The 18580-nt window shown below is 38.7% G+C and overlaps 1 protein-coding gene across 6 annotated transcripts in view; it reads right to left on the minus strand.

Annotated features, from left to right (window-relative positions):
* BLTP1 (bridge-like lipid transfer protein family member 1) overlaps positions 1-18580 on the minus strand; it is a 116024-nt gene that overhangs the window by 39762 nt on the left and 57682 nt on the right. For 5 of the 6 annotated variants that reach the window (XM_086464407.1, XM_086464405.1, XM_086464409.1 and 2 more), the window contains exons 40-52: positions 17340-17488; positions 15662-15881; positions 14597-14755; positions 12766-12941; positions 12065-12240; positions 10741-11447; positions 9005-9244; positions 8497-8590; positions 6950-7000; positions 3487-3693; positions 3097-3335; positions 2267-2511; positions 778-883 (exon numbers count right to left, since the gene is read on the minus strand). In XM_086464407.1, coding sequence (XP_086320533.1) covers positions 778-883; positions 2267-2511; positions 3097-3335; positions 3487-3693; positions 6950-7000; positions 8497-8590; positions 9005-9244; positions 10741-11447; positions 12065-12240; positions 12766-12941; positions 14597-14755; positions 15662-15881; positions 17340-17488 — 2769 coding nt within the window. Of the gene's footprint in view, positions 1-777; positions 884-2266; positions 2512-3096; positions 3336-3486; positions 3719-5279; positions 5285-6949; positions 7001-8496; positions 8591-9004; positions 9245-10740; positions 11448-12064; positions 12241-12765; positions 12942-14596; positions 14756-15661; positions 15882-17339; positions 17489-18580 lie in introns of all 6 variants that reach the window. The other variant, XM_086464408.1, reaches the window with a different exon arrangement.

An 18580-nucleotide genomic window follows, 5' to 3' on the forward strand; every position in this document is an offset into this window, starting at 1 on the left:
GTAAATATGATTGCGTGCCGCAAGTTACCAGCTTTTTGGTTTACTTTCAGTTCTGGAACACAGACCAAGTCTCTAACAGCGAGAACTAGAAAGTGAGTGGATCAATTTTTAAATGCTGAGCAAACTGTGATTCAGTCAGATACACAGAGGGTTTTTTAATGTAAGAAAACAAATGTTTCTTCTGACTTTTTTTTTTGAGAACAGAAGCCAGCCTAAATGACAGAAACAAACCAATCATTTCTACAGTATAGAGCATGATGCACAAAATCTAATGAACTGCCAAATGCCTTTTTCGTACAGTTCTGAGACACGTTACCTGAAAAGAATTGAAGAGCTAGGAATCAGGAGACACTAAGTAACAGCAATACTCATACTATTTTCCCCAGATACACTTGTTTTCCTTTAAAAGAATACACTGACATTATTTTACAAAATGCAATATCATGATCTGCATTTGACACGTGAACAAAACGAACGCAGAAAGTAACCCAGCCAAGGTCACGTCAGAGAGAGACACAGAGGCTAGGGTCCAGAATGGCAAACTACCCTGCTTCCCAGTAAAACATCTTGTTTCTGATAGAGCTACAAAAATTTCCAGAGCCTCTGTTATTACTTCAGACTCCAGCTCTGCTGCTTGCTTCCTGCTGCTGCTTGCAGTGCTAGATGCAAAATGACAGGGTCTGTGAAATAAACAGCCGATCCCAAGAACTATATAGTGCTGCCATCAAACAAGGTTTAAGGATCTCTCTTAAAGTTGGTTCTAAGTGTTCTGCTTACCTGAAACCTTCTGTATGACTTCATTTACTTCCTTCATGAACACTTTTTGCACAAACACTAAATGATTTAAAAGATCAGTTGTGAGGTTATGTTCGAAGGAACCAACCTGCAGAAACATAAGGTTTTAGAACAAAACTTTAAAACTGTTACCACACGCATATTTTCATAACAATGCATTTTTAGTTTTCAGGCACCTCTTTTTCAAGTTCAATTATATTGCTATTAGCTTAAAAAAAGAACATTAAATAGTTTCGTCTTGCAATTTTTCTGCTGTGAGTGCCTATCAGAAAACTGAAGGACACACACTATTAGATGAAAAAGTTCATTTTCCTGCTTAAGTTTAGCTTAGTCGCTAAAATGCAGGACTTGATTAAGGTTCATGGAAGTATGCAAAATGCTACTTAATTCCAGATAGTAAATCATTATCAGAACAAAATAGAAATGAGCTTTCAACCTCTAAAAGAACACTATTCTAGTCACTGTAGATGAACAAGTTCACTGATATCTTCAATAGTAAACTTATCATGTGTCCAATCTAATCTTAAAGAATATTCCTAAGGAACTGGAGTCTGCCTAAGATGGTTTAAATTTACCATTACGATTTTTTAAATAAATGTTTTCTAAATCTACTTGGACTTGGCTTTTGCCTTTGCTAAGCAGCCCCTCCCTTTTTGTTTTATATGCTGAACAAATTCAAAGACCCTCAGGTCTTTCTTCAGCCAGAAAATAACTCAAATGGGTTGAACAAAGAGCAGCAGCTAATTAAACTTCTCCCATAAAGACACAAACATCAGAAGTCTCAATTACAAACATACCAGACTATTTTTCTGACTAAAGAAATACAGTTAGTAGAAAAGCCCTGCTTTTCCCCACCAGATAGGTTTCTTTTAAGCAGCATCACTTTTCTCTCTGTGAAACCTGGTACACAAATAGAGCTTGAGTAGAACACACTGTGTTGAAGAAAAAATTTTATATCATTTACTAAGGTTATATATAGCTTCTGCTATCTATGGAGCTGTCTAATGATGAAAACATAAGAGTTACAACAAAATTGTTTTTAAATTTTTCAGTATCTCTTTTTGCAAAACATACATTATCTGATGTGTTAGGATAAGCTTTCAGTTTAAAATGACGCTTTATTTGAATCATCAGCATAATATACTTTTGTCTGCTTCACTGATGAGAAATATTGTCATCCCAAAAAAGTTTCTAAACATACTTTCCTTATTTATTTGCATAAAACAACATATTCAAAATCCTCTGATATAGTGGTCTTGACTGCTTAATATGTTGTCTACTCATCAAACTAAGGACTGAGAAAGCTCTATTTCAGTGTCACACAATTACAAATGCTATATTTGGATCAGCCTGTAAACCTGAGAGTTGGGGAGTAGGCAGATTATTAAAATAATCTGAAGATGCACCTACAGCAACGTAACAGAATGGAAATAACAAGTTATCAAAGATGACTACCATCTTCGACACCTACTTCAGCCACACAGCGTAAGTAGTTCCCCTGTAGATAATAGCCTTGCTTAGCAGGTAGTTCATCTATGCTCCAACTTTGGTCTGAGTAAGTATCATGTTCTTCCATGATATATTTGCCTGACATCGTGACAGGGGGAAGGTTGAGACTTGCTGAAGGAGGAATGGTTGACATATCGGTGGCAGAGACTTTTGAAGTGAAGCGCAATCTGTGACTCGGAAGCTCAAAATTAAATCTAGTTTGGGCACCTGTAAAAGGAAGACAGGGAAAGAAAAGGTATGACCTGGCAAAAGACTCTTTTATTTATCTTTAAATTTAAGAACAATTTTGAAATAATAAAAAAGCATTACTGAAGCACACAGACCTCTGGAGCTAAAAACGTCCACCCACATGACTAGATTTTTTTAATTTTTAAAGAAAATAAAGACTTCGCTGTAATTAGATGGAGAAGGGAGTCATACAGACCATCTCATCTGCACTGGGGCCCTACAGGAGTATTCTCATGTAGCCTTACAAATCAGAATTTAATTAATCAAGGCTCATAAACTGATTTCAGCAGTCAGAGGGAAGCTTCCTGGGACGAAGCTACGTATGAATGTATACATGTCTTAATCTGTTTTGTATTCTGCCTCTGCCAATTGTACGTAACACCACCAGTGTAAATTCTCAATATGGCCCCACGTGATTCAAGTCCACATTCAAAAAAAATAAGCCGATAGCAACAGAGTCAAAGCTCTAGCTATAATTCAACAGACATATCAAGTCCTCTTGGATGCTTCTAGCAAGGCCAAACTAGAAGCCATAACGTTTTTCAAGTTTCAGAGATCTGTTACCTGTCATTCCATGACTCCTCATTCTTCCCATCTTATATTCCGCCTTCAGAGAGGGCAAGAGCGCTGCTCCAATAGCTATACCATCTATCATGGCACTGAATTTAAGAACTATAGGCTTCTTTTCTAAGCCTTCTGGCAGCTGTGGAAATTCATTTGTTTCAACAGGAGTTTGATTAATACTCGTTGGAGTCTTTTCAGAGGGCAAAGGAGTCGCAACATCTTCTTTGGTAGGCTGGGGCCTATTTGCAGGGACAAAGACCAGAAAACACTTGTTATTCTAACACGACCTACGACCAGCCTGACTCTGCCACATACATCCAAAGCCACACAAGCCCATAATTGGGTGGCAAGCAGGGGCGCACCTGGAAGCGCCCCGCAAGCGGTACTCACGCAGTCGACGGCTGCCTGATGAGATCCGAAATCTGCTTGGAGAGCTGGTGAGAACTGCGCACCATCATGCTGTGCAGCGTGGCAGGGTGCTGGGGAATGTTGATGCTGATGGCTCCAACTTTGACCACAGCAGCGTTGTTCGTTTTCAACCCTCTCTGGGCACTATACAGGGCCTGGGATTTGGCAATGCTGCATTTCACAACAGTTCTAACAGGAAAGGAAATAAGAGTTACTCGCAGTGAGTTTTATGTTAAAATGGATTTTTAAGTGTTAGCTGAATTTTAAAGGTTTCATATAAGTGACTTTGTTTATAAACCACATACACATTCCTTTTTTTTTTTTCCACTTGACACACACAGATGCACTACATGCCACAAACAGCTATGCTACATTTAAAGAGAACTACAAGTCATGCATTACAAAAATACCTGTTAAACTGTTATGGTTGCACAATGTAAGATCACTTCGGTTTATACACACTAGGCTGCACATACACAGACAAATTTTCAGACACGGAAACAAGTAACAGCCTTCCATTTCAACTCCTTTTCAGGAATAATCTTGAATCATCCTTTTCATAAGACTTAGTAAAATCTGATTTTAGCATCCGAAAAGGTCAATGGAGGAAATATTCACTTAGCAATAAATACATAGCAAATGGTAAATGGGTTTGTAAATGAATACCGGCATTTAATGGACACATAGTATTCCAAAATATGAAGTCTAAACTTTATTTTAACATTAAGGAAGATATGGTTCACAACAGCTACCCAAGATAAAAATACAACTGCACAAGTTCGACAGTTTTTGATGTCAAAATGAAATTTTGGCATATCAGAATTCACTAAGCTCCTATTAAAAAAGATATATGGGGTAACACATTAATGTTTCTCATCTAAAGTCAATTACTGGAGGGTTACCCAAAGGAAGTATATTATGTAGCCAGCACAGAATATTACAGCCTCAAAGAGAAAGACACGTAGTTGTGAAGATGCAGTACATTAGCTAAAATGTCTGAAAAATAGACGCCATAAAATTGCAACATTCAATGAAAGCTTCTCAAATACTAAATTTTGGGGAGCATAACTAAAATACTTTTTGTATTATTATTCAAATTGTTCTACAGATGGTTTGGTTTCATGGGGAAAGCTACAACATTCTATGAATTCTACTCCCTAAGTAAAGTTTCTTCAGTGAAGCCCTAACACAGCTCTCCTTATTTGGGTGGTAAAATATCAGCTAGCTCAAAGTACCCCGGGTGTGGAAACACAAAAAGAAAAAAAAAAAAATAAAAAAAGACACCGTCCTTCTGCTTATAATGAAGAAATACACAGCACTGTAATGCAACCACAGGCCTATCAACAGCAGATTAATTTACTGAAGCTCTAGAAACATTTTCAGACTTTCACAGCTACACAAGAGCTGGAAGTGACCTAAAGCAGTTATGGATTAATATTTTAGGGTAGACTATCAAGTAGAGTCAATTTCAAAATATTTGAAGAATTTACTCAAATGTGAAGGAGGAAACAAATCTTAACTCACAAGTATTTTCAGAAAAGCATTATACGAATAAACATTACTTAAGAAAAGGGCAGATTTATTTGAACTTGCTTCTTTAGAAGAAAAAAGAAAAAATTCTCTGTTGGTGTTTGCTTATTATCCTACTCTCTTCCTGCTGCCATTCTGACTGAGCTATTGCATAGCAAATCAAGAATACATTTGCCCCACACAAAATACTACTACATCAGCTATGCAAGAACCACAAGAGCAACTCTCTGCTTAAGGGAAGTTACAAAACCTCTTCCTGACCTGTACCAGACAGACAGTCTAGTCTCAACCCATCTTTAGTAGAAGTTAAAAGTAAAATAGTTGAAGTTAAAGTCTGTACTGAATTTACAATCATTTCCAAACATGGGAATTCGTACCATTTTAAGCACTTCCTTAATTAAAAAAAAAATTACGCGGATATAGCTGTCTCAAGAGAATCAGATTTCAGCAAGATTAACTGTGCTTCTCTGATAAGGTATTTCCATATTTCATGCAGTGAATTAATTTCACTGTCTCTTGTCTGGTCTACAAAAAGCCTACTTCCACGACAGAATGAAAGGCGGAGCAGCCACGTGACCACACACTTACTTAGAATGAGCACTGCACATTATATATCTGCAGCTTGCTTACCTATGGTGATATGCCTACAACATATCATTAATTGATATTTAAGTTATATACTAGTAATGCATTCAAGAAGTAATTCTATGTTCTCACATCAATTCCATAAATAATCACTCTCCAGGCAAACTTGTAAAAAAACCTCTTTGTCGCCCTTCAGAACCAGCTATAAGGCCACCACTCAACTGAACAGATTTTGGGGCATGTTAGAAAAGCAGGGGGAAAACATCAACAGAAGGCCTGTTACACACACAGGAACTACCACCCTAAGTCAGATGAAAATTCGGGCAGTAGCAGATACTTGGAGGGAAAATAAAGAAAATAAAGTGATTCTTCCCTTAATTCCAGCCATCAGGGGTTTACTTTTTGAGCCAGAGGCTGTACTGTGTTCATGACTCACCACCAGCCCTACCCTACATGGATTTGTCCAATCCTTTTATTGACCACATCACACGGCAATGAATTCAACTGTTCAGTGATGCACTATGAAAAAAAAGTACTTTCTTTTGCTGGTTTAATGTTGCTACTAGACAAAAAAGAACAAAAACCTGAATATTTTCTTTACATCACTTGCAGTTTTACAGTCCATCACCTCTCCTTCCAGAGCCATCTCTAAGGATATTTTAAAGTTAATCCTGTATTATTCCAACACTGAATATACACAAATGCTGTAACAAACAGCAGTTGTACTAAGTCCTTCTAAAAGATAAGCACTGGTGGTCTAAAGCAGCAAAAGAAACCCATGCTCAGAATACTGCTTGGGGAGGGGCAGGGAAGGAAAAAAGTTTTAAGGAAAACGTTTTGTGTTTGCATCACCTGGTCAGCATGCCTAGTAATTAAACCCAGCAGGGAGGTAAACGGAGACAAAAGGAATGGTCCTATTCATGCTGAAATCACAACAGGAACTATCGCTCCAAGCACAGCAGTTCCTTACCAAGTTCAAAGCAAATCCAACCTGTCTGTTCCTTTATACTTACCAGCATTATTTCACCTCGTTAAAATAAGCATAAAAGCAGATCTAAAAACCCTAACAGCCAATGAAACCATTCCAGCATTACAGTGGTGACCGTACAGCGTAATACCTGCCCCTAATGCTAGACCTGTTAACGTTCACAAGGGCTTTTTCTGATATTTAGCAGGCTACATTAAAAGCTTATCTGGGCAATATTAGATGTTAAACTAAAATGTATTCAAGCAACATCTGCCTAGACAATCACACACAGTAGGAATGCAGCCATTAGCTACACGACACAGAGTTAATTGCAAGACTATTAAACATAATAATATGACATACAGAAACTCTTGTTTGGCTGTGCTTGTAGGAGATGTAGGAAAATCCTCCAGTCTACAGATGAAGATTGAAGAGAAAGCAAGAAAAAACAAAAACAAAGCAAATAAAGAATAAACATCCATGCAAAATTAGTCAGTTAATTACTCGTAACCCACAATATGACACTTACTTTCAAATTTACCAAGTTGAAGGTTTTGGTTTTGTTAGGGTTGGCTGCTGCTGCTGTTAAAGATTTATCACTATTTCCCCCCTTTCCTTTTGTACCTTCCCTAGATGGAAGCTCAGTTAAGATTATGATGTAAAACAGACAGGAAGAACCTCAGTTGCCTTCAGAAACCCTACGCGGCTGTCAGATTGGAACTTGTCCCTCTGAGACATGTTTATCAGAAGCAATTTAGCTGGGGACATCAACAAAATTCTGTATGTTATAAGTTCTATATAGCATCTTCCAAGCTAAAAAGGAATTAAAAGGAGAGACTGAAGTCACGTTACTGAGCGCCTTTTCTACAACGTTACCATTCTAAAACCAGCTCACATACTGAGGGTTACCCAGCTAACGCTCAACTGCGTGAGGGTGATCTGTGTTACAAGGAGTTGCAGTCCAGCTGTTGTTTTGCAACTCAAACAGAAGGAAGTTCAGCTAGAAACAAAGCAAAATAATGCATGCCCTTTTTGACTTTGTGAACCTGGCAAAAAAAAAAAAAAACCCAAACAAAACAACAAACCAATGTGGATGCTAAGAAAGACATCGCACTGCTCATGCGCAAAAAGTGATTCTCCCCCCCGCCCCTGCCCAATTGTGTCAAGTATCTAAAGGATGGAGAATGGATATTAGAACTGTAAGAATAACACAAAGAATCACGCATCATGGCCGTTTAAAAAGGTATCTATTATAGAAACAATATAGATCTTAAATGGGAATAATCAGCATCAGTAGGTTAAATGCTCCCTAAAAATCTTCTATGGTTTGGTGGAATCTATAACCTTCAGAAGGCAATTAGAAGCAATACACACAAAGTGATAAAATTTCTATGCACACACCACATGGAATAAAACCAGCGCAAAAAAGCTCTGATTACATGAAATTTAATTTCTTTAACACAAGAGAACCTGCCACCTACGATTTTTCAGCCAGGCCACTTACCCGCTTACACTGGGATCCTACAATCAGTCCTGAGCTTACTAAAATCTGTTACTAGAAAGAGAAAGGAGCAAGAGTGTTCGTGTTCATGTAACTACATCTAGGACTTGTGCGACTGTCCTAGACTGAAACCTACTAATATGTTCACTGTATTCCTTCTCAGCTTACTCAGGCCCTGCAGGGAAAAGCCTCCTGTCAACGGGCACATGCAATCAGCTCTACAAGTCAAACTCAAGCGCAATTCTGCAGCAGCTGCATGGTTGCCACCAAACTTTATGACTTGACGGGTTCTGCTTAAAGACATATCAGCAATGCTTCCTCCATATTAAGCTACATACCTTCACTGTCATACAACTGATAGCAGTTCTATGCACTTGAACAGTTTTAAATTGTCAGGCTTCATACTTACTGGATATTTGGGGTAATTCCCTCCAGCAGGACTATATTGACACCTCCTATGTGAGCAGTGGCACATGTCTCAGTCATCTTTTGATGCAGTACATCTTTAAGAAAAAAAGACAACAGCATTTCATTCAGTAAAATATTTCCAGAGGTACCTACTGCTTTAAAAAATATAGTAGCAGGAAAATGATTGAAAAATTACAGTTTTAGTAGTCATATTAAGTAATATCAAATTTAAATTGTGACAAGAAGCTTTTGAAAATGAATGGAGTGACTATCTTCTACAAGAATTTCCACGCATACTTTTAAAACCGTTCAGCATCCTAGAAATAGTTTTTAGGAGAACTTGCTGAATGTTCTTATACTGTCCACAGACAGACATAATGTACATCTATTTACAAACAAAACATATCACATATGCACAAATGTATGCATTGATACAGGTATGCAGACACACAGAAACGTGTAAAGCTGCCACTGACTTGAATTACAGAGCACATTTTAGCTTCTCCCACCTTTCATTTTTTCTTTCAGGGTGAAACTGCCATGGATTCTCTTCAGCTCAGACTCCATCGTTAGCCCGCCAATGTCTGCCTCCAGGTGGGTTCGGTTGACCATGCCTATCCCAAAGACTATGAGGGTCACGTGCTGCGGCTCCGACGTCACCAGGCTGCGCTTCCTCTGCGCGTCTCTGCCGTTATCCTGCTCGTTCTCAAATACCACCCTACAAGCAGGTTCGGTGGGGCTTCGAACACCTACGAATACACAAAGGAGTTACTTAAGGATACTTTACAAGAAATCCTTGGCATATCTGATTTGTATTTGTACGTGAAACCAGGGATCATGTATCTTGCACATCAAGCGAACTCTTTAGGCAAACTATTTGTGCCTTGTTTATTCCACTCTAATAACATTGCAACTGAACCAAAGCCAAGACACAATGGAAACAAATAATGAGTGATGTGATTTCATTATTATTCATAGATATATTCGTATGTACGTTACGGAAATATTCATATCTATGTGATTTATTATTATACAATAAAAATGCTCTGACTGTTTCCAATTGTCCTGTTTCTTTTTTGATCATTTCGCAGCCAAAAGTTCTTATAATTTAGTTTTGGATGAGCAAGTTTTGCTTTTCAGCACACCCAGAGCATAAAAACAATGTAACAAAATTTACATTTTGTGTAGATATCACAGCTGTGGATGTGCTATTCTGCACATCAAAGACATTGCCCTATGTTTAGCAGAAGCTCTCATTTGACACTTTATCAGTGTTTCATTCTTTAGTTAAAGAAAATATCTCTAACTAGTAACTATACCATCCCCTGCATATTTGCAGAAACTTAAGTTCACCACAGAAAGAATGATGCTAAAGTAACTCCCAAATTTACTCTGCTATGCCAAAATACATTAGAAATAGAGGGCAATGATCACCCCAAATCTCAAAGCTTTGGGTGAAATTATCCCCAAACACCTGTAGTCTTTGCTGGACTTTACAAAAAACCAGTATTTCACCTTTTCTTCTCTCAAAGCTAGGTTCAGTTTATTTTTTTACTCAGTCATTCCCAGGGCAGAAATTACCTCCCTCAGGATTGCTTATGTATGCACATACATATTTTCACAGAATGATAATATACAGCATTTCCATTAACCACTTGAAAACAAAACAGCACCTAGGGAGGAACAAACTCAATCCACTCGCTGTACGTAATTAACCAGAAAAGTTAACCTTTTAACACAGTCCCACATCCAGTGCAAATCCAGATTGACAGAGCTGCACAAGAATATCAAGGGACCGAATTTAAAACCAATCAGTTAACACATATTTGACTAAGTCTAGGATTGAAAGAATCAAAGCATACCATAAAGGCAGGAAAAGAATATTTTCTTCTCTTGTGCACTATCTCTGTGAACTAATTAAAAGCTTCCCCCCCCAGCCTTGCCACTTGCCCCTCTGATCCAACTTAGAAGGGGTGGGCAACTTTCAAAAACCAACTTATGCTCAAGCTTTAAAAGAACACACTTCACAGGATCACAGAACGTTAGGGGTTGGAAGGGACCTCAAAAGATCATCTAGTCCAACCCCGCTGCCAGAGCAGGTCACACAGGAACGCGTCCAGGCGGGTTTGGAACGTCTCCAGAGAAGGAGACTCCACAACCTCTCTGGGCAGCCTGTCCCAGTGCTCCACCTGCACTTGAGCAAAAGCACACCGCCTCAATTATTTGGATTTATGAACTAGTTTACCTGTTGGCCCAAAAGTTTCAGAAGACTTTTCTAAAATGCCAGTTGGATCAGAAATGAGTGAATAGAAGTTCAATAGTTTATACATATTTTGCCAGCACTCGGCAGAAGGTTCGCTCTGTTCCGACACGGTAATAGAGTCAGAGTCATCCATATGAATAGTCATGTGGTCAACCACATCTTTTGAACCTTTCCTGGATACTTTAGAAGTTCTTCTTTCTGACCTCCCCAAGGAATTCTTGTTTCGAGACTCTTTTTTATTGTTCTCATTGTTTGTTCGTTTGTTCTTGGTGTTGTTCACTCTGTTGCCTCCGTTAAGACTTCCTCGAGAGCTGCGGCTGAAATCAGAAGAGCGGAAGTCTCTGTGTTTGCGCGTTTTAAAAGTAGGTGTCGGAGAAGCTGATCCAGCCGTGTATCTGCTAAGCTTGATGTCCGTCTGCGTGGCTTTGATATCATCAATCATTGTACTGAACTGATGAATGAGACGAACCAATGCCATATCTACGTGCTGGCTTATGGACTGGCAAGAAATTGTGAAATTGCAGTGAAAAGTATTATAATAGCGTTTATTCAAGTCATGAAAAGAAAGGGCGTTGGTGGAGTTATGAGGTGTGCACATGGACTTCTCCATCACGACAGCACTAATACTGAAAGTTTCTAACATCAAAGCTGGCTTGAATTCAAGAGGAGGAAGATTCACAGCTCCTTGCCTAAGGAAAGAAAAAGTACAAGTTACTACTTTCTTTTTAAGGGAGTCAAATACATTTTTACAGTGTTACATCTAATTTACTGAATCCAAACTTTCAATCCCCTCAGCATATCACCTTCTTACTATAGTTCTAAATATTAAAAACAATGAACTTCTATACTTTCATACTGCATGCTACTGACATAGTAATCATTCAGTTCTGTGTAAAACCTAGTCTGGCATGCAATCTTTCCATCATAACCTAAAGCTTTGCCCAAAACTGGTGGGGGGAAGATTCAGCATTTACACCGAAACTAACAACCTCATTCACAGGTTTAATTATGAAACAGCATTTAAGAGCCTCTCAAATTTCCTCCATAATTATTCCCACCAGCTCTCCCTTCCGCAATCTCCAATTTTCAAAAGTAGTTGAGACTCAAATACTTAAAGTCTCCAAACCATGCCACAGAAACATTTAAACAAAAAATTCTGAACAGGAAGCCAAAACAGGTAAGATTACAAGAATAAAGGATTGCTCCTTATTCTATGGAAGTGCTTCGGAATTCCATGTCCTCACATGAAAAACCTAATTTCTGATCTTTACCCAATATACATATGTTCAAATATCTCACAACATACCTTCGAGCTCGCTTGCTTTTTCTTTCCTTTGCTGTATCCGAATCAACAATATCTGCTCTTAGGCAGTCCAAAGTTCCTGAGAACGAAAGGTACTCTCCAAAGTACATTCTGTAGCAGAGTGGCATTGCATCCTGAGACTGAATTCCCGTGTAACTTAGAAGAGGTTTGAAAACAACCTACGAAACAAACCCCACCGATTTACTTCTTATTGTCTAGATTACTCCTATATTCTCACTCCATCATTTGTTGAACTACAATATTTACAGTGTCAGACACACAATATAGAACATTTTAAGGTTTTACTGACAGTGCTGCAAAGGAGAAAGAAGGGGGATGAAAACGAGAAGCTTTGAGGACTTTTTGAGCACAAAGATTGACTATGCAGCAAGTGACTATTGAATGCTTAGCTATGGGAGCAAGGCTTCTGTGTGTTCCTCTCAGTACAAAGTACTCTGGAGAACTAGGTTAATCTCATAAATGCTCCAATATGTTCTTTGAAGCTATAAAACAATGGTCTATTAATCACCATTCATAAAGACACCTCAGAGGTTTCTTAAGCCTTTCATCTTTGCACAGGAATGCCCAAGAAACATGTACAAAACCAGTGTAACGTTTTCATCATTGTAAGATTTATTTTTTTTTAAAAGCAATAACTAGTTTTCCCTGCAGAACTCCAAAATACATCAGCAAACCACACCTACCTGTGCATCTGCTAGCTGAACAGCGGGAAACCCCTGGTTACCCTCCTCCACACCCGCAATGTCATCCTGACTGGTGCTGTGCTGGGAGTGTGTGCCATCCAGGGTGTTCTGGTCACTAGACAGAACTGTGTTGAAGTCTGAAGCAGAGGGTATAGTAGGCAGATTGGGTGCCACACCTAAAAAATAAATACCCATGGAACACTAACGCCACAGAAAATTTTAAGATCACCAACTCTATTAATTCATCAAGATGAATCACATAGAAACACATGCCATACACATAGAAAGTCAGAGCCCTAGCCAGGTCTATAACCTCACAAAAGTGGTATTCAGGATAAAGAAATAGCCTGATATTGCTGAAACAGGTAGCAAAGACAGCCCAACACCTGTTTGGAAAGCACAAAAGTATCTCCTCCTTTTTTGGCCTCCTTCTCAAGGCCTTTTGTCTGCATTGCATTCTATAGGGTACTTCACTCCTGTTTAAACTGAAATAGTTTACAGGCTGAGCAGCCTATACCATCAACAAAAAGAAAGACTATCCACAGCTGCAGATACTTGCTTTTAGCTTTCCATGTGCTATAAGCTTCCCGGTTTTAGTAGTCCCAACGCAAGATCCGCCAATTAGATCTCTATGGATTAGTCTCTTGCCAAATCTGCTCTTCAGAAAGACAAGGATGGACAGCCACTTCCCTGCAGTTGCTCTGTTCACAAACCATCAGGCTTGCAGCACAAGGGCGGAGCAATGCTGAATCGCCTGCAACCTGCGTCTGGACTGGACTCAGCCTCCATGAGACAGCGTTGCTCTGCCAATGTAAATGATTCTTGATTCTTCAAAACCCAAGCTTACAGCACTTAGAGAGCCACGACTACATGCCTCCACAGAAAAATGGTTTGGCTAGATCTGTGTCTGAGTTAAAATCACTGAGTCTTAATTTCAGGAACGTTAGGCTTGTGAACAAACTGTTAAGAGTTTCAGCAGCAAGGAATAAAAATAAATAGAAAAATCAAATTTAAAAAAATAAAAAATTGAAAGCTATACTTCTACTCTATGATTCTTTCTGCAGAGAAACACATTCCAGTTTACAGAGAAGCCACACCAGGTAAGCAGTATGTACAGCGCAAAGCTGTTTTGTAGAATCAGACTATTTGCTCAATATTAAAACAAACTAAAACAACTTGCTATTGCCCAAGATTAACATTACAGTTGAAAAACTGTTAATAGAAGAAAGATTCTAATTTAGCATTAGTGAAAAAGAAAATTAAGATATACACATTTGAGGATTATGAATGATGGCAGGCTTACATATCTGTTTCTTAAATACACTTAAGACTTTCAGTAATGTATATTTTCTTTTCTCCATTCCCTCACATCAGCTGATCACTTCCCATCCCTGAAGAAAGTTTCTCTCAAAACACATGTTTATGCTCAGTCTCAAAACTGAACTAACATCAAGGATTCCAATGTACAAAATCCTTATTACAAAACCAGCATATGCAAATTAGACTAAAAATCTATCTAAATCCAAGGAACTCTGCAACCGAGGATGATTTTATGGCTTAGCTCTTGGCAGCTACACACGGTTTTGGAAGGTACATTTACAGTTCCAATTGTAAGAAAAAGCTAAATTTTTGAAGGCAGGGTGAGGGAAATTAAAACAACAGTTTTGCTTAAAGTATATTTGTTCATTTTCTGTTTGCTGAGAAGTCCCACAAGTAGTATTCACGTCTGTCGAACGTAAGCCACTTGCTCAAATGTTTTCAAAAGAACGTGGTAAGTGCAGGAACAGCCACCCCAGTGTCACCTCTCCAATTCAGCTGTAAGTAGCAATACCTGTTGGAAGACTATTGTGTCCAGATTTGGTGGCCGGACTTTCTTGCACTACACTTCCTCTGTTGCCCACAGCATTTGACATCCAGTTATAGAAACTCACAGAAGATGGTTCAGACAGCAAAGGATGCTCAGATAACATGTCTGTGGCCACAGTATTTCCTATACAGATAATTCAGAAGCTTTAGCATTTGTTGCATCAAATTCAGCAAAAACCAGGAACACAGCACAATTTTACCAACAATACCTATTTACTAAAAAAGTAAACCTAATCCTCAAGGTTTATTCCAGTAAATTATGTGTCGAGCAACACTACAGGTGCTACCACAGAAGCTACACTATGACACTAAGGGATGTTGCACTAAGAGTATCTTTGCATTTGCTCATTTCTACCATTAATTAGAGGAAAGGAGTCATTAAGAAACCAAAATACCTTTTTTTCTGAATAATATTTCGTTCCCTGACAGCAAAGGAGAGAGGTTTTAGAGAAAACGCACTACCACACTTATCTGGTTTTCTTTATATAAATTGTAATCATGCACTCTGAACAATCATGCAGAACATAACATTTCAAGGTATGTATTTCAAACTTCTACAAAACACATTTATTCAAAAGATCATTACTAAAAATCTGCAAACTATCATACACAAACTAATTTTATAGAACATTAAGTAGCTCAAAAAGTGGACTAAAACTACAATATCAAGAAAAAAATTACAAGTACAGAATGATCACTTCATTTCCTTATTCATTCAAAAGGACCCACTCAAGTAATTATGTATTACACTCAAAAAGTAGCAAGACTAAGTACAAGGAAAATATTTATTAAGTAAGTTGTCATTTCTTTTCCAACCTTATGTACTCGCTGTTTGCTTTTAGGAAATGGTATGGTGATGTCTAGGAACTGCTACTAAAAACTATGATTCTTACCTAATGGGGAGGGAGAGGGGAAGTGGGATCTTGAACAGAAATAACTCAATAGTGAAAATCCAGTACCTTTTCTAAATCATGAAAATAAAATCAGTCCTCCCTTCCCCTCCCTTTAGCTTACTTATGCCACGTCATACCTGTTCTTGTTAAGGAACTACTTTTAACTGCAGTTGTACTTCTTTGAGGAGTCCCTTCCAAAAGATTATGCAGGCTGGGAAAACTCCCAGTAAGATAGCTGAGCAGACTCTCTTTCCTTGGACTTTCTTTGACTGCCATTCCAGAACGGCCAACGTGCACTGGTGAATCTGTAGCTGTATCTCCACTCGTGTAACTTAAGGAATGATATGGATGTATACCCTTGCGGAGAAAACAAAGAAACTAATGAAGTACCATGTAAACTGCAAAAGGCAGCAACATCTGGTCTGAAAATTAGATGGGAACACAGTAACTACAAAATTGTCATTCCTGCAAACTTTTGGACAAGGAGCACTTCATCTGGGGCAGGTTACACGCCATAGAGGCACTGCGCCTAAAGGTGCTAGGGGGGACGAATGCACCAGTACATGCTAGGGTCTGGCCTGCTGGAAAACAGCTTTGCAGAAAATCACCTGGGGGTCCCAGAGGACACTAAGCTGAACGCGAGGCAGCAATGTACCCTTGCTGGGCTGTCCAGCCTGGGCTGCATTAGGCAATAAGTTGCCAGCAAGTCAAGGCAGGGGATCCTAACCCCCTGCTCAGCATTCGTAAGGTCACACCTGGAATATTGTGTCCAGTTACGGGCTCCCCAGTACAAGAGAAAAATACTGGAGAGAGTCCCACAAAGGGCCACTAAGATTATTAATGGACTTGAGCATGTCATGTGAGGAAAGGTTGAGAGAGCTTGAATTGTTCAGCCTAGGGAAGAAAAGGTTCAGGGAGGGTCTTATTAATGTATGTAAACACCTGAAGGGAGGATGCAAAGACAACGGAGCCAGCCCCTTCTCAGCGGTGCCCAGTGACAGGACAAGAGGCAGTGGGCACAAACTGAGACACAGGAGTTTCCTCCTGAACATCAGGAAACACTTTTTTTTACTGTGAGAGTGACTGAACACTGTCACAGGTTATGGAGTCTCCATCCTTGGAGATATTCAAAAGCCATCTGGACATATCCCTGGGCAAGTGGCTCTTGAGCAGCAGGGTTGGACAAGATGACCTAGAGAGGTCCCTTTCAATCTCAATCATTCTGTGAAAAAACACAGCTGAAAAGGAATATAAGCCACCAAGCTGCCTAACATGCATATAGAAGACAACAAATGTCTTAAAAAACAAAATAAAACAAAAAACCCACCCCCCAAACCCCACAAACATTCACAGACTATTTCTGTTTAGAAAGTAGAGATAAGAGTAAAATCTTGCAGTTTTCTGAACAGCTTGTGGAATAAAAAACCCAAACAACACACTGCTTTTACTACAAGTTATTGGAGAGCTTTTTCAATCTTGGATTTTGAAAAATCATAGTTAAATTCTCATTTCAGCTTCCATAAATAGATGGAAAGCCATAAAACTTTATGCATATCCTTAAATTATACACATATAGGTTGGTTTTAAGCCTGGCTTAGGAAAAAAATGTCAAGAAAAACAATGAAGAAGAGATGTAGAATATAGGCCAACTGATGGAGCACCACTTTTATAAGGTAGGGTGCGTACTTTCCATGCGTTACAGTTAGTTATAGCTACTTTCTAGACAAGTATTTATTCATCTGCAGCTTACAGAATTGCTTCTGAACAGGCCAGCTACAAACCACTTCCCCCTCGTGCATGGCACTAGAAACTTACCTTTATTTTCAGAACAGAATCACTGTGAGTGTGAGTCTTGGATAATTTCCTCATGATCTCAGCACCAGTCACAGGCCCAGAAGAGCCACCAGCAGGTGGAGGACGATTAGCTGTTCCTTCTAAGAGCATTGTATGCTCACTGACAGTAGCTGGAACCAAGCAGACAATTTTTTCTCATTCGTATATATACGGGGAACCAAGATTATCTATTATTAGGTACATTTATTTGCAAGCAGTCACGAACTTCCAAATTCTGACACACACCTACACAAAGCTGTCCTGGAAATTTTAAGACAAATAAGAAAACCGCAGACATGGGCCTACTGGATTTTGTTTAATAATCCAAGTACAAACCTTTTTCTCCTTCTAATGTCATACAACTGTTACTCTCTGCTACAGATCCAAAAGAAATTTGCCAAATTTCACTTTCTTTTGCTGACTCTGGCATGGCTGATCATTTTTTTTTAATTGAGATGCTTACATTTGCATGAATTCCTTCTATAAGTGAACATATACAAGGCAGCAAAATTGCTGCTTCCAAAATTCCTGGTGAAAAACAGAATAATATACACAGGGGAGAAAAAAAAAAATTAACACACTGGTTCTAATAGTCTCTTTCTGCTTAAGTACAGCAGGTATTTTAGAGGAGGGGGCAAAAATTCCCATCATACTGTACAATTAGATACAACCTTCACACAGAAACATCTTTGATTTTGCTCTCTAAGCTGATAACTGCTGCCTGGCTTTTAACTAAGAGTAGATTCTCTTTCTGATTTTTAATTTTTTTTTTCCCTTAATGCTACCTAATTGTTAGTTGAGACCAGGAAAACAAACATTGTATTCCTGAGAACAGCAGCACTGTACATAGAGGCTACAAACATAAAATAACTAAGTCAACTCAAGACAGCAAAACAGAGTGCTCCAACAACATGTATTTATTTATGCTCTTCCTTTTCTGTGGTTCTCATTTCAGTCAGCTCCATATCAAGCACAAAGCTAAATCAGTAGCTTATGTTAAATGGGCAATGTGTAAGCTGGCAACAGAAGTGTACCACATATGAAGTAGTAAAAATGGGGGGGGGGGGGGGGGGAATATGTCTTCACAAAGAACGAATATGAAGGTAGGTTTGAAGCTATTCCTTGATGAGTTCATAGAACTGCATGTTACAATTCTTAACTAAGGGCAGAAGCTGCACAACAAAATCATAATTCCAAGAAACAAATAATTCAGTTGCTGTATT

This window comes from Leptosomus discolor, chromosome 4, assembly GCF_034619465.1.
Source record: "Leptosomus discolor isolate bLepDis1 chromosome 4, bLepDis1.hap2, whole genome shotgun sequence".
NCBI classification, from domain to species: Eukaryota; Metazoa; Chordata; class Aves; order Leptosomiformes; family Leptosomidae; genus Leptosomus; species Leptosomus discolor.